Genomic DNA, 20401 nt, shown 5'->3' with positions numbered 1-20401 from the left:
AAGATTTTTCACATTGTTGAGATGTTTACCAGTAACCTGGCAGTGAGCTTTGTTAAAAAAAAAAAAAAAAAAGAAAAACAAGAATGATTGCTTTATAGTGCAGTCCAGACAGTTTAAATCAATATGCCTCGCATACTTTAATTAAAAGTACACCATTTGAGGGTTTGGGGTTAAAATCTTGGCTCTGAGCCTTGTGTGTGGAGTCTGCTTCCGTGTTTTCTATAGGTCATGTCATATCATTTCACATCGTGTCACGTCAATTCACATCACGTTTCTTGTCAGTCGGACAAGATCATATCATGTTCTGTTGTGGCAGTTGCCATGACACCAAAAAGGCATTCAGGAAATGTGTTATAGGAAATGCCCGAAAGCACTCGTGGTAAACCTGTCTTTGTATTTACATTGAAAAATTAGATGACTCAGTGACGGTGTAGATTTGGGTGTGAAGGGTTGTACTTGTTCTATTTGTGTCCTGCGACTGACTGATGATGCATTCAGTGTTGTCTCCCTTCAGCCTGAAGTCAGCTAAAATGAACACGTTCATTAACCTTTAGCGATAGTATGTATTTTTTTCTGTATAACTTCAAATCCTCAAATACAATCATAACATACTATTTACAATCTGGGGTACATTGTTGGCTGTGTCTCCAAATGCTCATTTTAATAATGGCAGTGCCAACATTAAATTGGATGTGTCATTCTAGAAAAAACAAGGTGTGAAATACAAAAATACAAACAGCTTTCTCAGTAACAATTAGTAAATATAAAAAGTCATCTAAGGTTACATGGTAAAACATCCTCATTCACTGGGTTGCTTTGAATGCCATTTTAAGCAAACGGTGAGACAGTAGCTTGATTTATTCAATGTTGTTGGAGTACAAAAACATTTCTAAAACGTGTATTGTAGGGATTACCAAAGCTGTTGACCCCTGCTTGATAATGTGACGTGAAGAATGCCACTTTTAGACAACTGCAGTCCAATTGAGGTCAATTTTCAACTTGCATTTAAGGCACCACTTTTTGGTGTATGCTTTTTAAATTATTGTTAGTCCTAAAAATACCGACACATGACAAAACAACCAGGAGTAGTTTTCAGATGAAACAGTCAATCAAAACCGTAGACGGAAGTAGTGTATAACAGGTTAGACATCTTCTTTTGACATTTGTCCTCGGCGGCGTCACTTGAACTTGTCATCCAATCACACAAGTTAGGTAAGTCGCTGTTTCTTTCCAAATATACTGAATTTTATACATTAAGTATATCTATATGATGTTCTCTCTGTCCAGAGTCAACATGAGCATTCAGGCACGGTTGATAGAAGCAATGTGCATTCTTCAGGACACATTTATTGAGTATGCAGAGAAATCAGGAGACAAAAACACTATGACCCAAGCAGATTTTGCTTTGATGCTTCGTCAAGAGTGCTGCGTGCAGGTGAGAGAGAGAGAAAGAGGGAGAAAGATTAAATTCCTTAACATTCCAATGCAGTTTTACTACACCACTGCATGCTTTTGTTTAGCTTGACAGCAATCAGTCACTGAAGGAGTTCTTCGACCAGCTGGATTCCAATTGTGATGGTGTTCTGGACTTCAATGAGTTTTGTGTTCTTATGGCAACATTCTTGAAACTGTTGTCACCTTGATGCAAACATTTTTTAACTAGCACAATGTGATTCTAAGTCCTCAACTACCTATACACTGAGTGAATTTTTTTATTACACATGATTAAAATGTGGTAAACTGACATAAATGTGTACTCTTTTGCTTGAAAATATTCAGATCAAACATGTAATTTGAACACGTTTTAATTGTGTATAAAGGACGAAATGTTCAAATTACCAGTGACCACATCCAAAGTGTCTACATCTTTTTTTCAAATGTATATTATCCAAAATGTATCGTGCATACTAATTGTCCTGTTTTTTCAATTTCATACACATCTCATTATGTTGAGTGTTTTGGATTTAAAAAATGAAATGCTGTTCCACTTAAATTCTGTCCCTGCTTGGGTCTCCAGTGGACTGTGTTTACATCTCTGCTGCCATCTAACGTTGAGTTTTTGAATAATCAAACGTGCCAGAAGGGTGAGTCCATCTGTCGAAGTACAGTTTAAATGATGTATTGATTGTTGAATTAATCATTTTGGGCATTTTCACACTAGGCAAGAAAGTTGTTTTAAAGGGGAAAATTGTGTTGAATTTACCTACTGTATTCTTGTCTTTTATGCGCGAAAGCGCGGTCTCGTAATTCATCGGCTTCTTTCGGCATTTTTCGCCTTCCCGGGCAGTGGAATGGTTTAGTTTGCACAGCTGATTAGCTTGCTGCTACCCAGCTAATATCCGCCACTTATTCGCTTTTTTTCCCAACTAGAGCGGATGGCACAATTGTTGTAACAAATGGCGGATGTCGAGGGGCACGTATTTTGTACACCGTTGCCTCAGCATTCATCGTATAACGGTACCCGGAGCGGCGATATAACACCCGACGCCGGCGGCGGCTTCCAGACTCCGAACACCACCGTGACGTCGGGCCCACGGCTCATCCGAATAGTCAAGTCAGAGTCGGGCTACGGTTTCAACGTCCGGGGACAAGTTAGTGAAGGTGGGCAACTCCGGAGCATTAACGGGGAATTGTACGCCCCGCTGCAGCACGTCAGCGCTGTCTTGCCGGGAGGTGCCGCCGACGTCGCCGGTATTTCCAAAGGGGACAGGATTCTTGAAGTGTAAGTGCAATTGCATTTGTCCGGACGCTGATTTAAGGGTCACCCATGCTGTTCGTTGTCTGTATACAAAATTAACGGGGGAAAAACTGTAAGTGCCACTGTTTAAGATACCCCGAGATGGTGAATCGATTGTTTGTGTAAGAGTCACTCATTATACATTCCTGTCACACGTCCCATTTCAACCCCACTTTCGTAGACCACCAACCCATTTCCTATGTATGCATCTTTTTATTGTACCACCACAGCCAAGCCATTTGGGTCTCATCAACATCACAAAGTTGTGACTGGCTCGTGTTCTAAAATTTCACCGCATTACGCCGTGCCGTGGAGATTGGTGGCTGATGTTAGGCTCTGTTGCTATGGAGAGGGGTGTGCAGCATCCGTTTCAGCATCATCTCCGTGTGTGTGCGCATGCAAAGTATGCAGAAAGACAAGAACGGTCATTCCTGATTGGCTTTGCTCTCGCAAAGTTGCCATCTCATTGGCTGGTAGCTGCATGCTGGATGGCCTGCAGTAATCTGGCAGTTTGACTGACCCCGTTATTTCTGGGCACTTGTGTGCAGGTTTTGTCACTGCACCTCAAGAACTTCAAAGGCAAATGCTCTCATCCTATTAAAACATGCTGATGATGCCAAGAACACATCGATGAGTGCTCAGACCAGTCTGTCCCATTGGTTTGCCTAGCTTTATTGTTTCTTCTATTACTGCGACTCTTTGTTTTTTTTGTATTTTGCAGTAATCTGTAATACCCGTGCCACTGTCCTGCCACAAAGTCGATTTTGATATCACACAGTAGACATTTGGTTCATGCTAGGCTCTAAATCTTTATTTTCTGTAAGGAGCAAACTTGTGAATCAAAGACTTAATTTGAGGATCAACGTTCTAATTTTGAGGAACATTTTTTTGACGGTTCTTCCGATGGACATGGAAGAAATGTTTTTATTACACATAAAATACGACAAATATTTTTCATTTTCATAAATATATATATTTTTTTCTCAATGAAAGATGGTGGCAGGTGAAGACAAAAATTATGATAAATTAGTAAAACCTCCAGAGTACTAGATTAGAATGTGCCTGTGCCTTTTTGCACTTCTAGTTTTGCCAAGAGGGTGAAATCATAAATGACAAACAACAACAACATAAGATCTCAAAACAACTGATCCAAGCCAATAAATCATTCCCTGGAAACAACTGCCGTAACGGCACAGTGGAAAGTGCTGAAGCTGCAAAGACCAAAGTCACGGCATGAGGTGCTTATGTAGTCATAAAACCGCAAGATTGAAGTGCTTGGCAAAGTGCTAACTCTGTGCTGTACACTTTTTGGTCATGCTACCTGATTATGGCTGCTTACCTCCTTGGTTCATTCGTTCTATCTACATAGCGTGACACAGTCCGGTATGACATCTGTACAGCTGACACCAGATCAGCTGTTAGTCACAAGTTCCACTGAAATATTTCCTGTTAGTCTGCGTTCCAGCTGACTACTGGCTATTGTGCCTCTGCCACAAGCATATTGCTTCACCACTGTTAACCTTGGCTTTGGCAGTACCTTTGGGCAATATCAGCTCATATAACTATTTTATTGTATTTATTTGTTTATTTTTTATGCTTACAATACGCTATAACTAGCGGTGGTAGGCTGTATCAAATCAGCGAACATCGCTTTGGTTAGGCCACTAAAATTAATGTATATACCTAATGTGAAAGGGCAAATAGTGACTCACAAACAAATGTGTTCCTAGTATTAAATTGTTGTGACCCTGTCATTGATTAACTAACGTAATTTCCGTTGTATAAGGCGCACCCAACAGCCTTGATTTTCTTCCAAAGATGACCCTGCGCCTAATACGCTGCTGCGTGCGCCATATATGTGAAGTCATATTGATCCCCAACAGGTCTCGCAACTACTATCAACAGCTACTGACTCCATTTCCCCTGTAAAAGAAGTCGTGTGTAACCACAGCCTCTATTGCAGCGCCTCATAATGTAGTGTGCCTTTATATTTGGTCATGTTTTACATATTTACATACTGTATTATATTTGGAAAACATTTTTCATTCATCGAATGTGCGCCTTATAGTCCGGTGCGCCTTATATACCGGAAAATATAATACTTGACAGAAATTGCTGTAACAGAGTCGAGGTGGCTATCATCATCTCGACAGCTTCCCGAACCAGTTTTCTTCTCGTCCTTTTCTTCATTCTTAGAGTGGTGTCCAATTGTTAGTAATGTGATTGCTGTGGCATATTTTCACCCTTGGATCAAGCCTGTCTCCACTTTGTGCCATATTCATCTCATCTCATCTCCCGTACCGCTTATTCCTCATTAGGGTCGCGCCGGTTGCTGGAGCCCATCTCAGCTGTCTTCGGGCACGAGGCGGGGGACACCCGGAATTGGTTGCCAGCCAATCACAGGGCACACAAAGACATACAACAGTCTCTCTCACACTCACACCTCGGGACAATTTGGAGTGGTCAATGTGCCTGCCATGCATGTTTTTGGAGTGTGGGAGGAAACCGGAGGACCCGGAGAAAACCCACGCGGGTCCGGGGAAAACATGCAAACTCCACACAGGGAGGCCAGACCGGGACGCGAACCGGCGACCTCTGCACTGTGAAGCCGGTGTGCTAACCACTCGACTACCGGGCCGCCTTTGTGCCATATTGTAATGCATAATTCATAAATTATTTTGCAACCTTTCCCAGACAGATACCTTTCGAATAATCAGATCTTTTTTTTGATTTGTAAAAATGTTACTAAAGAATTAATTGTATTTAAATAAATATTGCACTGTTGTAGGATATAATGTAAAAATAGCAAAGGCTGCAATTTGGGGGTGGAAAAAAAACGTATCAATGAATAACTAATCATTTTACCCTCCATGACACATGTGCTTGTTTTTTCTTCCTTTAAATAGAAACAGAGTGAATGTTGAAGGTGCGACACACAAACAGGTGGTGGACTTGATCCGGGCCGGAGAGCGGGACTTGGTATTGACCGTGCTCTCAGTACCGCCTCAGGAATCCGACTGTCTGGATGTTGGGGACGATGGCTCGGCTCAGTACTGTTACGACTATTCCGACAAGCAGGCTGTCCCCATCTCTGTGCCCAGCTACAAACACACTGAGTTCAATCAGGAAAAGTTTGTGGTGAGTATATGAGAAGAAGATGAGATGTATTAGTTGGTTTTGGTCAATGAGTCGATGCGGTGGAACCGCTAAAATCAATTGCTAATCTCACAGGAAGTTGTTAATTGAGGAAATGTGCAATACAGCACACCACAATTAATTTTTATTTAATACTTCCCAGTTTCAAGCCTACCTGTTGTCTCCCTCCCAGGTATATCATGTCTTCATGGCGGGAAGGCAGCTATGTTCTAAGCGCTACAGAGAGTTTGTGATTCTACAGCAGAATCTAAAAAGAGAGTTTGCAAACTTCACATTCCCCAAGCTGCCCGGGAAATGGCCTTTTTCTCTTTCGGAGCAGCAGCTGGATGCGCGACGCAGAGGCCTGGAAGAATATCTGGAGAGAGGTATGGAGAGAGAAATTATCTGTCAGTGTACTTTGCAGCGTGCATCCTAAATAAGACCAAATTACTTATAAATATTCATAAACTCCCCATAGTATTGACTGTTTTCACACCGGATTCATGAAATATTAATTCCTCCCACTTTTACTTTTTTATACCATTTATCTGCAGTGTGCTCTGTCAGGGTCATTGGCGAAAGTGACATTATGCAGGAGTTCTTGTCAGAATCAGATGAAGTAAGAGATGACTGTTGTCCTCTAACCCATGCGTGTGTTTTATTCCACCGCACTTAGTTATCTCAGTGCAATTTTCCTTCTCATAATTTAGAACTCCAACGGCCTGTGGGATGTGGACCTGAGAATAGCCCTTCCCGATAAGACCGCACTTACTGTGCGGGTGCGCAAAAATTCCACCACTGATCAAGTGTACCAGGTATCTAAAAATAAATAAAGAAAGAAAAGAATCTTTCATCACATCATACAATCATCAGTCATATTCAAGTTCCGCATGCCGAGGTCCTTGACCCCTTTCTTTGTCTTTCAGGCTTTGGTTATGAAGCTAGGGATTGACAGCATAACGGCCAGCTACTTTGCACTCTTTGAGGTCATCAACCACACCTTCTGTGAGTAAATATTGGAATTGAACACAAATTGCCCTTTAAGGAATTAGTGTGACCATATGAAAGTATAGCTGGAAAAAACTGACATGCAGGAAATAAAATTTTCACTTTATTTCCTGCATTTCAGTTTCTTTTTTTTCTTTTAACAACAGTCCAAGCATTTTTTTGGAGTATTGCACAAGTCATATACACTCAAGACATAGGGGGAAACACTTCATCATAAAATGCAATTAAACAACTCACATTGATTGTAAATAATAAATATAAAATGCAAATTACATGTATTTTTTTTAATAAACGAAAAAAGCATTTTACGCAGACATTCAAAATTGTTATTTTACCCCAACCACTAACCTGGCTGTTTTCAAAATCACCCATTGTAGCCTTTCTGCATGATGGTAATTCAAATTCCATGTTTTCTTTATCTTTTGAAGCATATTTGTCCACTCTGTTTTATTATTTTCTTTTGTTCAGTACGAAAGCTTGCCCCCAATGAGTTTCCCCACAAGTTATACGTGCAGAACTACACTTCAGCCATCCCTAGAACCTGCCTCACAATGCGCAAGTGGCTCTTCACTACCCAAGAGGAGCCATTGCTCAATGACAACCAACTCGTTGTCTCCTATTTCTTTCACCAGGTGAGTTATGTTGAATTTGTACGTGTGCTGTAATAGTGGGACATATATTTTTCTCACTCTAAAGTGATTTATCTCCATACAGGCCTTGGAGGATGCCAAGAAAGGTTTTATCAAAGTAGAGCAGAAGTCTTACCAGCTGCAGATGGTTGCGGAGCAGAAAAACATGTCAACGGTCAGTCTCGCATCTACACAAACATACGTTTGATAAATATGAACTGCCTTACGAACTTAGACATCCTCGAGCCACATCTATTTCATTTAATTTGTGCTCCCAAGGCAAAACAAGTGATAAGACCCCTGACACGCCACCTCTATTTAAAGCGCGAATTCGCTGATATGCTCCTGAGCTAGGAAACGAGTGAATCATCTCAACACTTTGCCTGTAATTGATAACATGAATCAACATATACATTCTAAGATGGTATAGTCCACCGCAAGAGAGATGAAATGGGAACTCCCCAGAGGTCCGTGATACATTAAATGTTTTGATGGTTTTTTTGAGTGTGTGTATTAAAGGACAACCAACATCACTTTTTTGTTTCCTAACTGACATCAGAAAAACGTTTTATAGCATCTAAAATACCCAAAACACACAGTATGATATTTTTAGTCAAATGCAAAACACCAATAAAAATGACTTAAAGTGTCCAAAATCTGCAAAAAAATGAACCCGGAAGTGGCCAGTTTCAGAATGTCCCGCCCCCTTGTTCGTGGCGTCACCCCAGGACGTCTTGCCTTACTGGAGAATCAAAACAATGGCTTCAGATTCGGCGAATATGCTTTCTTGTTACTCATCCATTTATGAATATCATTCAAATAGTTCTGAAGAGGAAAGCATACATGTTTGCAATCGCTTAAAGAATTTATTCTGTGCCATTTTGAGGCAATGGGGGGGGGGGAGAAATGTAGCACTAAAAAAGAGTGAGAAAATGGCAACAAAGCTCCGTGTAAGGCATTCATCAGCCCGTTTCCACAGGCTGATGAATGCCTTACACGGAGCTTTGACGCCCTCTTCTGCCTGTTTTTGGTGCAACACGAAGTTTTCAGACCAAAAAAGTACAGCTAAATGCATTGACTTGATAGAAGGACTGCTACAATGTGTCCTTTTTTCGGTCAGGGGCGTTCCTTCAGTGACGTAGGGTGAGGACTCGTCACCAACTCAAAAACAAGACTTCCGGAATATTCAGTGCGAGTCTTAAAACGTAAAATATAGCTATATGCGGTGGAACCTTATTAAAATACGCTCAGTAGAAGTCATTTGAAGCCATTTTACAAATTATGGACACAACTTGTGCGGAGACGTCGGTTGTCCTTCAAGCCTACAGCAATAATAATTAATTTAAAATAAACAAAATGTTATTAAGTCATTCACTGCCATTCTATATGCAAAAATGTGTCTACTCAAGTGCCTAGGTTTTTGTCATTTTCACTCAAATTGCAGTACCCACAGAATATTGAATTTTAGGACTACATAAACATTCAATACAGCGTTAGAAACCTGAGACTCTTGTTTCATCAGGAAAAAAATGTTAATTCCTAAGATACATGGGTCTGGAGTTATCTGAGCTTGAAATGGGGGCGGCTGTACAAAATACTATACACTACATTTATTGGATTGGATTGGATGTACCGTTATTCGTCTTGCAGTGGAGAAAAAAATTACATTTCACAGCAGCAAAGTTATGAATGGAAGAGGAAAGGAAAGAAAGAAGTAGAAAAAACAAAATACAGGAGCTGCTGGAATGGCAGCCACTCTCGCGGCGCCATCTTGAAGTAAAAACAAAATAAAAAAAACTAAATACTGTAACAAATAATATGACAACATGAAGACACAGAGTCATTCATTCTTCAGCACTTGCTGTACCCACTTTGTGACATTAACCAGTTCCAGAAGAGAGAGGAGAGGGTCAAAGCGTCCTTTTCAGCAGTGGATCATGGACGTCATGGTGGAATGTTCACGTCTACTACAAGCTAAATGTTGAAAGCAAACACGCAGCTGTAGCATCCATTGACGAAAAGAGATTATCTCACATCTGTCCCACATAAATCCGCTTCAATTCCAAGCCGCGACATATTCATTCCTATTGATTTATATAGCACTTTAACAACATCTGAAGCTGTAACAAACCGATAACATGAACCAAAGGAAAATGTTGCTCCCCCGTGGAAGGGAAAAAACATTGCCAGAGGTCTGACCAGCACCAAGGACAAATGTGATCACGTAGCGGACTCGATTTAAAATCCATTGTGGTAGTGTCCACAACTCAAAACAATCTGTCAAAAAAAGATCAAAAGTAATGTTCAAACCTTCAATGTCCTTTCCCTTTTCCTTTTCCTTTTGCAGTATCTGAGTTTCCTGAGAGGCTGTGATGGCTACAATGAAATCTTGTTCCCTCACTGCTCATGCGACTCCAGACGTAAAGGCCACGTCATCGCGGCCATCAGTATTCAGCACTTCAAGCTCCACGCCTGCACAGAGGAGGGGACAATCGAGGCAAGGGCAAACCTTTCTTAGCGTGCGCTACTTAACTATCGACATACACTCTCCAGGCATGTCCTACATCACCTATGCACAGTTTTGATAAAAAATAAAATAAAATAAACAGTGTACAGTGTAGTACAATGTTTATAATGTAAAGTGACTCTATATTATATACACCAGCTAAACTGCAAAAATGTAGTTCATATACTCAAAGTGTTTGAACACTTTAACAGCGATATGCAGAGGGACAGCAATGCGGTCTCACTGCAGAGCAAGCCAGCACAGTTAGCATAGTCACTGCGCAATCCATGCTGAGGCTCAGCCGACTGCTGCCTCACCGCTCGTCTCTACTTAGTATTTGAACGGTAAATGTGAAAATTCAGCGATTTTTGAGAAAAAAATCCCAAAATGGTGAAGTTAAATGGAAAAGAACTTTAAAGTACAAATCACTCAATAAATATTGCAATTTTTTGATGATGATACTAGTGCAGCGTGTTCGACCGGAAACAAATTCCTTGTGTGTTCTACATACTTGGCAATAAAGATGATTCTGATTCTCATTCTGATTCTGATAACTGTTTAATTTATTTTTTCATTTGATATTTCCATGATGACAGGTGAGGCCTGGCCTCACCTGCCTCCCCTGGCTGCACGTCACTGTATCATGATATACCGCAATATGATTATTATATAAATGTATATATTTTTTTGCGGATTGGATATACATAAGGACGGCCCGGTGATTGAGTGGTTAGCGGGTCGACCTCACAGTGCAAAGGTTATGGAATCGATTCTAGCTCTGGCCTTCTGATGTGGAGTTTGTATATTCTCCCTGTGCCTGCGTGGGTTTTCTCACACGACTCCGGTTTCCTCCTACATTCCAAAAACATGCATGACAAGTTGATTGAACACTCAGAATTGTCCCATGATGTGAGTTTGTCATGAAGTGACTAGTGAATGTTCATATTCAGCACTTCGGTGATTGTTTGATCTATCTGTCTTTCTCTCCATTGTGTCTGCTAACTCGCACTCTATCCCAATGGGATTCAATATAATTTCAGAACCAAGTGATTGCCTTCGAGTGGGGTGAGATGCAAAGGTGGGATACAGACGAAGAGGGCATGGCCTTTTGCTTCGAGTATGCGCGAGGGGAGAAGAAACCACGTTGGGTCAAGATATTCACACCTTATGTGAGAAGATATCTTTGTTTTGGTCATTTCATCACAGGAAAGAAGTGAGATCATTTCAATTCAATCAATTACAACGACACTATATTTGTCATTTCAGTTTAACTACATGCATGAATGCTTTGAGAGAGTTTTCTGCGAGTTAAAGTGGAGAAAGGAGGTAAGGACCATTCCGTTTTTTGGTACTTAAAGGACAACCGACGTCACTTTTTTATTTCTTAACTGACATCAGAAAAACGTTTTATAGCATCTAAAATACCCAAAACACGCAGTATGATTTTTTTATTCAAAGGCAAAACACCAATAAAAATTACTTAGTGTCCAAAATCTGCAAAAAAATTGAGCAAATGTTAAGGTCATGATAGAAGTTTACGTCTCCAATTTGTACAGTAATACCATGACATACAGGTTGAAATTGGTCTGTAACCAAGCTCCTAACTACATTATTCATTTAACAGGTGTCATTGGTCGAAGCAAGCCATGGAGAAAAAATAGCATTGTTTGAAATCAATCCGCTCCTTTTTCAATGTCAACAGGTGGAGGAGGAGGCCACGGACAAAGACAACAAGAACGTCTCCCACGACGGCATGTGTGGCAAGGTAAGGCTACAGTATGGATGCCTCTGCTCCAATAAACAAAAGCCTGACATGATCCTTCCTCTTTTTTTTCCTTCTGGCTACCCATCCTGTTTGATGTGGCAGAATATTTTCCAACTGCTGAGGCATCGTAGGGATGGAGGCACCCAGCAAGAGAGAACGCTATCGCTTGACTACACGGCAGAATCCTCTGCTTTGCCCAGCCTGGCCCTCTTCTGAATCCAGAGACGCTTCGCTCAGCTATTGAGAACATAGCATTTACGCTTCCATCCAGCAGACCACTAATTCCCATTCATATGACATAGCAAAACATTTGCAAAACATATTGATAACTCTTGAAATCCAGCACATAGTCAGGCATCGGGCGCCTCAAGAACGGCTTCACTAAAGTGCGAACAACTTATATCAGGTAAGTTCACCTTAACGGACTAAGATGAACAGATACCACTTTTGAAACATTTTAAAAGGGAAACTGGAAAATCTGGAACATGGAACTGTTATACTCAGGCAAGCGTGGCAGGTCGTAACGGGTTGTAAAAGCGGACGGGAACAGATCATGCAAGTAAATGACTTGTTTCATGAATGCCACATAGACTTATCAGTACCCTAACAGACGATATTGCAGAAAACTGGGTTGGATTGGATTGGATTAGCCTTTATTAGTCTTGCAGTGTAGAAGTTTCCATTTCACAGCAGCAAAATGATGAAAGTAAAAGAAAAGAAAGGAAAGGAAGAAGTAGAAAAACAAAATACAGGAGCCGCTGTAAAGCAAGCCACTCTCGTGGCGCCATCGTGAAGTCGAAACAACAACAAAAAAACGAAATAACAAATAATGAGACACAACATGAAAGACACAGACAGGCATTCAATCTTAAGCACTTTCTGCACCCTCTTTGTTGTATGGAGTTCTGGATGAAAGAGGAAAGGATCAAATGCTCCTTTTCACCAGTGGATCAAGGACATCATGGTGAAATGTGCACGTCTGCTACAAGCTAAATTTTGAAAGCAAACACAAAGCTGTCGCATCCATTGACGAAAAGACACTGTCTCACATGTCCTGTCCCACGTAAATCCTCTTAAATTACAAGCCGCGACATTTCCACATACGCATCGGCGCTCTGCGCTGACGCTCCTTTCTTCACATCGCGGGCTCCTCAAGACATGCATCCATCCAGCCGCTGACGGCGATAATGGTGCTGAGGTTTTGCAGTTTTTGTGTGTGTTTTTAATTAATGTATCATTTTGTAACATGGGAAATGAAAGAAAGGGAGTGAGAAAATGGTTTTAGAGAGGTTGTTCTAAACCAAGTTCTAAAATTAGGGCCCTGATTTACGAGTGTAATTCAATCTGTGAACATGCTCATACCTCAGAAAACTTGGAACTCAAGGGAACTTTGAAAAGTCCCTCACAATCTTGCAGCATCGCATTGACAAGGCAATTCGACCGCCTTCGTTTGTTTGTGTTCCGTTTTTCTTCAGATGTCCATTGCTTAACGGTTTACCAGATTGTGACACCAGTGCTATTTTTAAAACCATTTATGGCATTTTGCATTGCGCATGATCGTTTAACTATAACGGAGATTCTTAAGTCTAAGTTTTGAGGTTCTTTTCAATAAACAATCTGCAATTCTCTTTGTTTTATAATTATTTGTCGTCATATGCATTGAGCAGCTGTATTTTTTAACCTACAAAGGATCACTGTACATGCACAACGTCTCGGATGGTTTGATGCTTTATCCTCAAGGACGATAGGATGCCTTGCACTAAGGTTGTAGAACATGAGATCGTCAAAATAGCAGTTTTTTTTACAATGAACTGATCTCAAATACAAGAGACCTCATCGAATGTTCAAGCTCCGTTTGATTTCATGACAGTACCGTATTTTCCGGTGTATAAGGTGCACCTGAGCATATGGCGCACCCTTAATGAATGAAAAATGTTTTCCAAATATAAGATATAAATACAGTGATACCTCAGCTTACAAATTTAATTGGTTCCCAGAAAGTGTATGTAAGGCAAAAAGTTTGTCTGCCGAACATTTATTTTCCATAAGAAACCATTGAAAATTCGAATAATCCATTCCCAGGTCCCCATGAAACATAATTTTCTACTAAATAAGCCTTCAATACTGCACAAAATATACCTTATTCTATGTATAATAAATGTGCAATTGTATTGTAATTAAAGAAATAAACTGTACTGTATAATAACGTTGTTTTATTTACCTTTGTCATGGTCGTTGATGTAGTTGCCTCTTGATATCTGAGTGAAGTTGCCGTGCTTTCTCGGCGATAATACCCTCACTCACAATGTCCCCTGCTAGCTGCTTTTCGTTAATCCGAAATCAACAGAAGTTTTTTAACACGTAGCAATGGTCGATTTAGCGTACTGGGACGTTAAGTCACAGAAACGCACACTTCGTTTGTGTTTTTCGATGATCTCCTTCTGCTCGACCGTAATTTTCTTCGATGTCCTTTTCGGCTTAACACTAGCCTGCGGTGGGGTGTTTTTTGGTCCCATAATTGGAAAAGTACTCCACACGATAACAAACCACGTCTGCACTCAGAGAGGGGGTGTGGAAAACTAGTCCGCCGGCCACCGTGGCACTATGTGGTTTGGTTCGTCCGCCGAAAACAAGTTCGTATGACAAGATTATATTCTCACAAAGTTAATGTTCGTAAGGCAAAAAGTTTGTAAACTAACGCGTTCGTAAGCTGAGGTATCACTGTATATAAGTTTTCCAAATACAGGGCACACCACATTATAAGACACCACTGTAGAGGGGGAGGTTACGCAGTACTTCTACGGGGGGGGGTGCAGTCGTGGCTTCTGAGAGTAGTAGCGAGACCTGTTGTGGATCAATATTACTTCACATATAAGGCGCATCAGCATATAAGGCGCAGGGTCATCTTTTGAAGAAAATCAAGGCTTTTGGGTGCGCCTTATATGCTGGAAAATACAGTATTCAGTCGTATTTCGGTAAGTCTCTCAGCCAGTGCTCCAAATATATCAGATTGCGAGGGCACAGCCCATTTCCAGCTTTTCAATTGGATTTAGGTCAGAATTTTCTTAATCACTTTCTCCCTCAATGGTAGAATACAGTTCGCACTGTCGTTTACTTAAAATTGTGACTGACTGGTTAATAGCCAACTGCATGTTCTACATTGACACAGCATTGACCGTCATATGTTTATAGTATTAAAATAACAAGCCTTAGGGCTCGATTCTTTGTAGGGCATTCGCCTGAGAAAAATTGACAGTTGTTTCCTCAGAGCTGTGTGCATGACCCACACAGAAGAGCAGAGGCCCTTTTCCATCTGCTGGCTCGCCCACCGACAGTGATTACCTCGTCCGTTCATTTATAATCAGCCTTAATCCAAACAATTTATCACTGCCGGTGCTTCCTTCCTCCGTGAGTGAATCTCTTATATTCTCTTAATTCAGGCAGTCTGACAAATATTTAATACAGCGTGAATGAAATTTGTGCTCATTAAATGTAAAGATACATGCACTTTCTAGTAGGCTGAGCACACTGTAGTTGCTGTCTAATGTGATGAACTGTCTAATTGAATATCCTGTTATTGTTTCACCCGAGTAATGTAATTCTGACGGCACCAAAATATTGCATTGCGAATGAGGAATGTCATACAACATTGTAATTACAACATTAACAGCCCAAAACATGAATAGAGATGTTTGTTATTTGTATTGATTTATTTAGTTATTGTTGTCATCAAAACAGATCCCGTGTGTTTTCTTAGATACGATGAGCCTTTATTTGTCTCACTGTGGAGAAATTTACATTTCACAGCAGCAAAAACAAAATGCTGGAGCTGCTGTAAAGTTAGCCACGCACACAGCTCTATCTTGAAGTAAACACAAAACATAAAATAAGGAATAATGTGACAACACAAATGACACAGACAGTCATTCCACCTTCAACACTTTATGCAACCTCTGTTACATAAAGCACTTCTAGAGAGGATCAAAGCCTCCTTTTCACCAGTGGATCAGAGATGTCATGGTGGAATGTTGGTGGAAGTTTTGAAAGCAAACACAAAGCTGTCGCATCCATTGACGAAAAGAGATTGTCTCACATAGAAGTGAGTTAAGAAACCAGTGGAAAGTGAGACCATCAATCAGAAAGTTTTCCATTGGACAAATATAGCACACTTTAAATGGGAATCACATAAATAAAAATAATATTTTTGCAGTAACATTCTTTGTGCAGAGAATATCAACAAACTTTTTGGATTCATTTTATATTCACGAATAAGAATTAATGTGAATGATTGAAATCACAGTATGCTCTCAGTTTTGTGCTGTGATTGCAGCGCCATAATAGCAGAAAATAGATGGGTTGTTCTGCTTTTAATTTGTATTCTACTGATGCATTTCATCAGAATATTGTAGGCATAATATATGATTGCAATGATTTTTTTGCCTTGAGTAACCCATTAAATATGAAAACACCCGATATAGGGGTTGGCTGGCAGACAAGACATGCATACAGTCACATTAATAGTCTTATGATCAGAATCAGAATCATCTTTATTGCCAAGTATGTAGAACACACAAGGAATTTGTTTCCGGTTGAACACGCTGCACTAGTATCGTTGTCAAAAAAAAAAACTGCTAAGTGGCACTATACAGTTCCATTTTGGCTACTGTTGAAAGAGTTCAAAGAGTTAATGGCTTGGGGGAAGAAGCTGTTTAAATGTCTGCTGGATTTGGTGCGCATGGATCGGTAGCGCCTGCCTGAGGGGAGTAGCTGGAAAAGGTGGTGGGCAGGGTGCGGAGGGTCCAGTAGGATTTTCCGCGCCCTAGTTTGGATTCTTGCAGTGTGCAAGTCCTCGAGAGTGGGTAGGGCGGTGCCAATGATTTTTTCCGCCGTCCGAACTGTCCGTTGAAGTCGGATTTTGTCCATTTTTGTGGCGGCCCCGAACCAAACGGTGATGGAAGAACACAGGATGGATTCTATGACAGCCGTGTAGAAATGTTGCAGCACCTCCTGTGGCAGGCCATGCTTCTTTAGCAGCCTCAGGAAGTACATTCTCTGTTGGGCCTTTTTCAGGATAGAGTTGGTGTTGACCTCCCACTTCATGTCCTGGGAGACTGTGATTCCCAGGAACTTGAAGGTCTCAACGGTTGACACAAGGAAGTTGGATAGTGTGAGGGGTAGCTGTGGTGATGGATGTTTCCTGAAGTGAATATGATGAACTTTTGCCTGCAGGTGTTTTCATGTATAAATGTTGTAAATGGTTTTTTTTCATACATTTTAATGTCAATTCAATTTATCACACTTGCACATAAAGAGAGGTGGAAAAAAAACAACAATGATTAATTTTCGGGTAATCCATTTAATGAATACAAAAAATATATACATGTATACAGTATATCCTCTATGAAAGCATTTAATAATAATATATATACATTAAAAAAATTGAAGATTCCTAATCTATGCGTCATCATTCCTATTTCATTCGAAGCAGCTATGGAACGCAATAGGAATGATGACGCAAAGAGTTTTAGCGACTGCACGGGTAGACCATCTGCACAATGGCCCTTAAAACATCACACCGCACAGAAGACGAAGTCTCATCATAGTCTATAAGGTGGAAGTTTTCCAAGTTGTCAATAAAGATTTTGTACAAGCGTTGGATCATTTTTCTAGCGGACATTGAGCACATACAGATGAGATCATCTCGCGTGATGTATTGACGTACGAGGGGGATTGAAGCCACGGCGTCGGCGAGCATACTACCCAACTCCATGATGGCGTCGTCTGATCTCTCCGATAAAGTGTCTTTGAAGGATTTGTCATTGGCAGGTAGGGCTCGCTCGTCCAGAAGGGTGTCTAATGTCAAATCCATGATCTTCTGTGGCAGTTTGCTGGTAGCACGGTTAAACATGGACAAAAAAAACTGCCCTTGTGCCCTGGTCATCTTGGTCCTGTCCAAAGTTCTCACCAGATCATTGCGCAAATGAGCGAGGAAGGTCTCGGTGTCATGTTGAGCTTGGGGCCGGAGGGCTTCCAAGTACATGTAGAGGCCTTGGAGTGTGACCTTTTGGAAGACAAATGGATAAGGCTCCCCCCCAATCGCTGCACGTGGTTCAATAAGGGAAGGAAATATTTTCTTTACCTTTTTGCCGAGCAATCGCGAAAGGCGTTCCTCTTCCTTCAGTTCTACCAAGACTTCTTTCTGCATTTCATTTAAGCAAATAATCCTCTTCATTGTCCAGGCCTGCACACAGCAACACAGTCACAAATGAAAAATAGGCATCTCGATGGAATATTACTTCAGTTTTAAATTGTCCCCAAAGAAATAGCGGGCAGATGACACACGTCTTGTCTAAAAATGCATTTATGAATACATTTTAGTCAAAATAAGATGAAAGAGCCTCTCAATTATGAAAAACTATCTTTTACTAGTTAAAGCCAAAAAGTGAAACTCACGCTGTATTTGATAAATGAAGCACATTTCAATTAGGGAAGAATGTGTGTTCTGAAAAGTATTTAGCTGTTTTGAAGAAGAAATGTTGATTGTTTATCATGTCATATTGCAATTTCTTGACCCTAATTTTGAATTCTTAAAAGGAAATATTTCACACCAAATTAAATACACGAGACAATATTTTCATATCACTGAGTAAAACTATGCGCTAAAATGATTCTTTTTCCACAATGTTCTACAACACTTGTCATTGCAAACATTGAGTATCATTGCTTATTCCATAAGAATAAATACTATTCTGTCCTTACCACTTGAAGCATATGGAACATTCTGACATCCATCTCCATTTGCAACTCCAGGAATCTATCAAATGGACACAAAAAATCAGTTATTTCCACATGCAGACAAACTTTTAGATTTACACACACTCAGACACACACACACACCACTCACTCTTGCTCGAAGTTCATTTTCTTTATCAACCAGACCTTCATGAATTTGATAGAAAGACATGGCGGTACTTTGCTCTCCTGGACCAACAGCACAAACTGTCTGATGAACGCCTTCTGTAGACACAAAGACACAACATGCTTCTTGATATGCGCCGTAAACATATTCCCAGTATATTCGTATTATATTATGAAATCATTTACCTCCTCTTCGTATATACATTGTTCACCCTCCGTTAAAGATGTCACCTGGATGAGTTCTTCAAGCAGGTTAAAAGCATCCGCGTTGAAATAAGGTCTTGGAAAAACAGATTGGAGAACAGATAAAAATTTACTATCATAGGAATGCAATATCAATCAGATTAAAAAGCCACCCATGGGATCGAAACATAACACAATTTGAAAAAAGGTACAATATTTCACTATGGCCGATGTTTTACACAAAATAATTTGCCAGCATCTTCTGCACAGGTAAGTAAAGAAAACTTCATAAGGAAATTGCAAATTAAAATAACAAATTTCTGAAATTATTTTTTCCCAAAAAGTAATCAATCATTCATAATTTTAGATACAATACCTGATGGAAGATAGATTCCCCATCAAAGTTCGCTGAGTGTTCTGTTTGTCTTGAAATGATTATGTTTACATAGTGAAGGTCCATATTTATACAATCTATGTGGCTTAATTTGCGAAGGCCCTTTCATCTTTTTGATGTCAATTCGCTCTTTGATTGGACAAAGGGCGAATCATCAGCACCCCTTCGTGCGTCACCAAGACCTCTTTGTTACGTCAATCCACCTGTAGATTTTCTGAAACCTCTTTTATGAAGTCCAATATTCAAATATGTTCCAAAATATTTTTTCCCACGAGTGGGGTCCCTTTCTATCCGAAACGGCAACATTTCGGTCGCTCAAATCCTACTGAAAGTTGGTTTGACCAATGTAATAGTCCGGTGCACAAATAACGTATCGTTTTGACGTACTTGATGCTAGTCCAGCAATCTAACTACGAAGCAAACGTTGCATCAAAATTGTATCAACGACCTGAGAGCAACATTTAAAGGGACACAATTCAGATGACAAAAACATTGCCCAACCGTTCGGCAGTACTCGTTATTTTGATTTTTCGCGCTGTTAATTGCGTTTGGTTGAGTTCCTTAGGTACACTTCAAAATAAAACCTCCATTTATTAAAACAGGAAGTCAAGTCCAAAATTGCATTTTGTGGCGCATATCAATAGCATGTTGTGTTTTTGTGTCGACAGAAAGTGTTCATAAGACAGTTTATGTTGTTGGGCAAGTAGAATAGAGAGTACCGCCATGTTTCTCCATCAAAGAAATGAAGGTCTGGTTGTTCAAGAAAATGAACTTCCAAAAACAGTGAGTGGACTGTGTGTCTGAGTGTGTGTAAATCCAAAAGTTTGTCTGCATGTTGAAATGTAACTGTTTATTTGTGGACATTTGATAGATTCCGGGAGTTGCAAATGGTGATAGATGTCAGAATGTTCCATATGCTTCAAGTGGTAAGTACAGAACACTTTTTATACTTATGGAATAAGCAATGATACTAAATGTTTGCAATTACAAGTGTTGCTGGACATGAAGAACATAGTTTTACTCAGTGATACGAAAATATTTTCTCATATATTTAATTTTTTCTCATATATTTAATTTTAAAAAACTAAAAAAATTAATAAGTTAAGTGCAACCCTCCAGTCATTTT

The 20401-nt window shown here is 40.2% G+C and overlaps 2 protein-coding genes across 2 annotated transcripts; one reads left to right on the top strand and one right to left on the bottom strand.

Annotated features, from left to right (window-relative positions):
- Positions 1-1103: 1103 nt before the first annotated feature.
- Positions 1104-13861, top strand: snx27b (sorting nexin 27b). The gene is made up of 15 exons (XM_088999278.1): positions 1104-1212; positions 1288-1435; positions 1521-2722; positions 5644-5875; positions 6066-6258; positions 6427-6491; positions 6583-6687; positions 6799-6877; positions 7349-7512; positions 7595-7684; positions 9857-10006; positions 11056-11184; positions 11282-11341; positions 11718-11780; positions 11883-13861. Exons 3-15 carry the CDS (start codon positions 2397-2399, stop codon positions 11994-11996), a joined length of 1770 nt encoding a protein of 589 aa, XP_088855404.1. The 5' UTR covers positions 1104-1212; positions 1288-1435; positions 1521-2396; the 3' UTR covers positions 11997-13861.
- A 3443-nt stretch (positions 13862-17304) lies between these two features.
- On the bottom strand, positions 17305-19280 carry LOC148896742 (uncharacterized). The gene is made up of 6 exons (XM_088999583.1): positions 19258-19280; positions 18885-18978; positions 18685-18797; positions 18540-18594; positions 17920-18021; positions 17305-17841 (listed from the first exon to the last, which is right to left on the bottom strand). The coding sequence occupies exons 1-6, from the start codon at positions 19278-19280 to the stop codon at positions 17305-17307; spliced, it is 924 nt and encodes a 307-aa protein (XP_088855709.1).
- Positions 19281-20401: the final 1121 nt, after the last annotated feature.

This window comes from Hippocampus bargibanti, linkage group LG06 (genome assembly GCF_051943395.1).
Source record: "Hippocampus bargibanti isolate YZ-2025 linkage group LG06, ASM5194339v1, whole genome shotgun sequence".
Taxonomy (NCBI): Eukaryota; Metazoa; Chordata; class Actinopteri; order Syngnathiformes; family Syngnathidae; genus Hippocampus; species Hippocampus bargibanti.
Note: the sequence above shows the minus strand (reverse complement) of the source record. Positions and strands in the feature narration are given on the sequence as shown.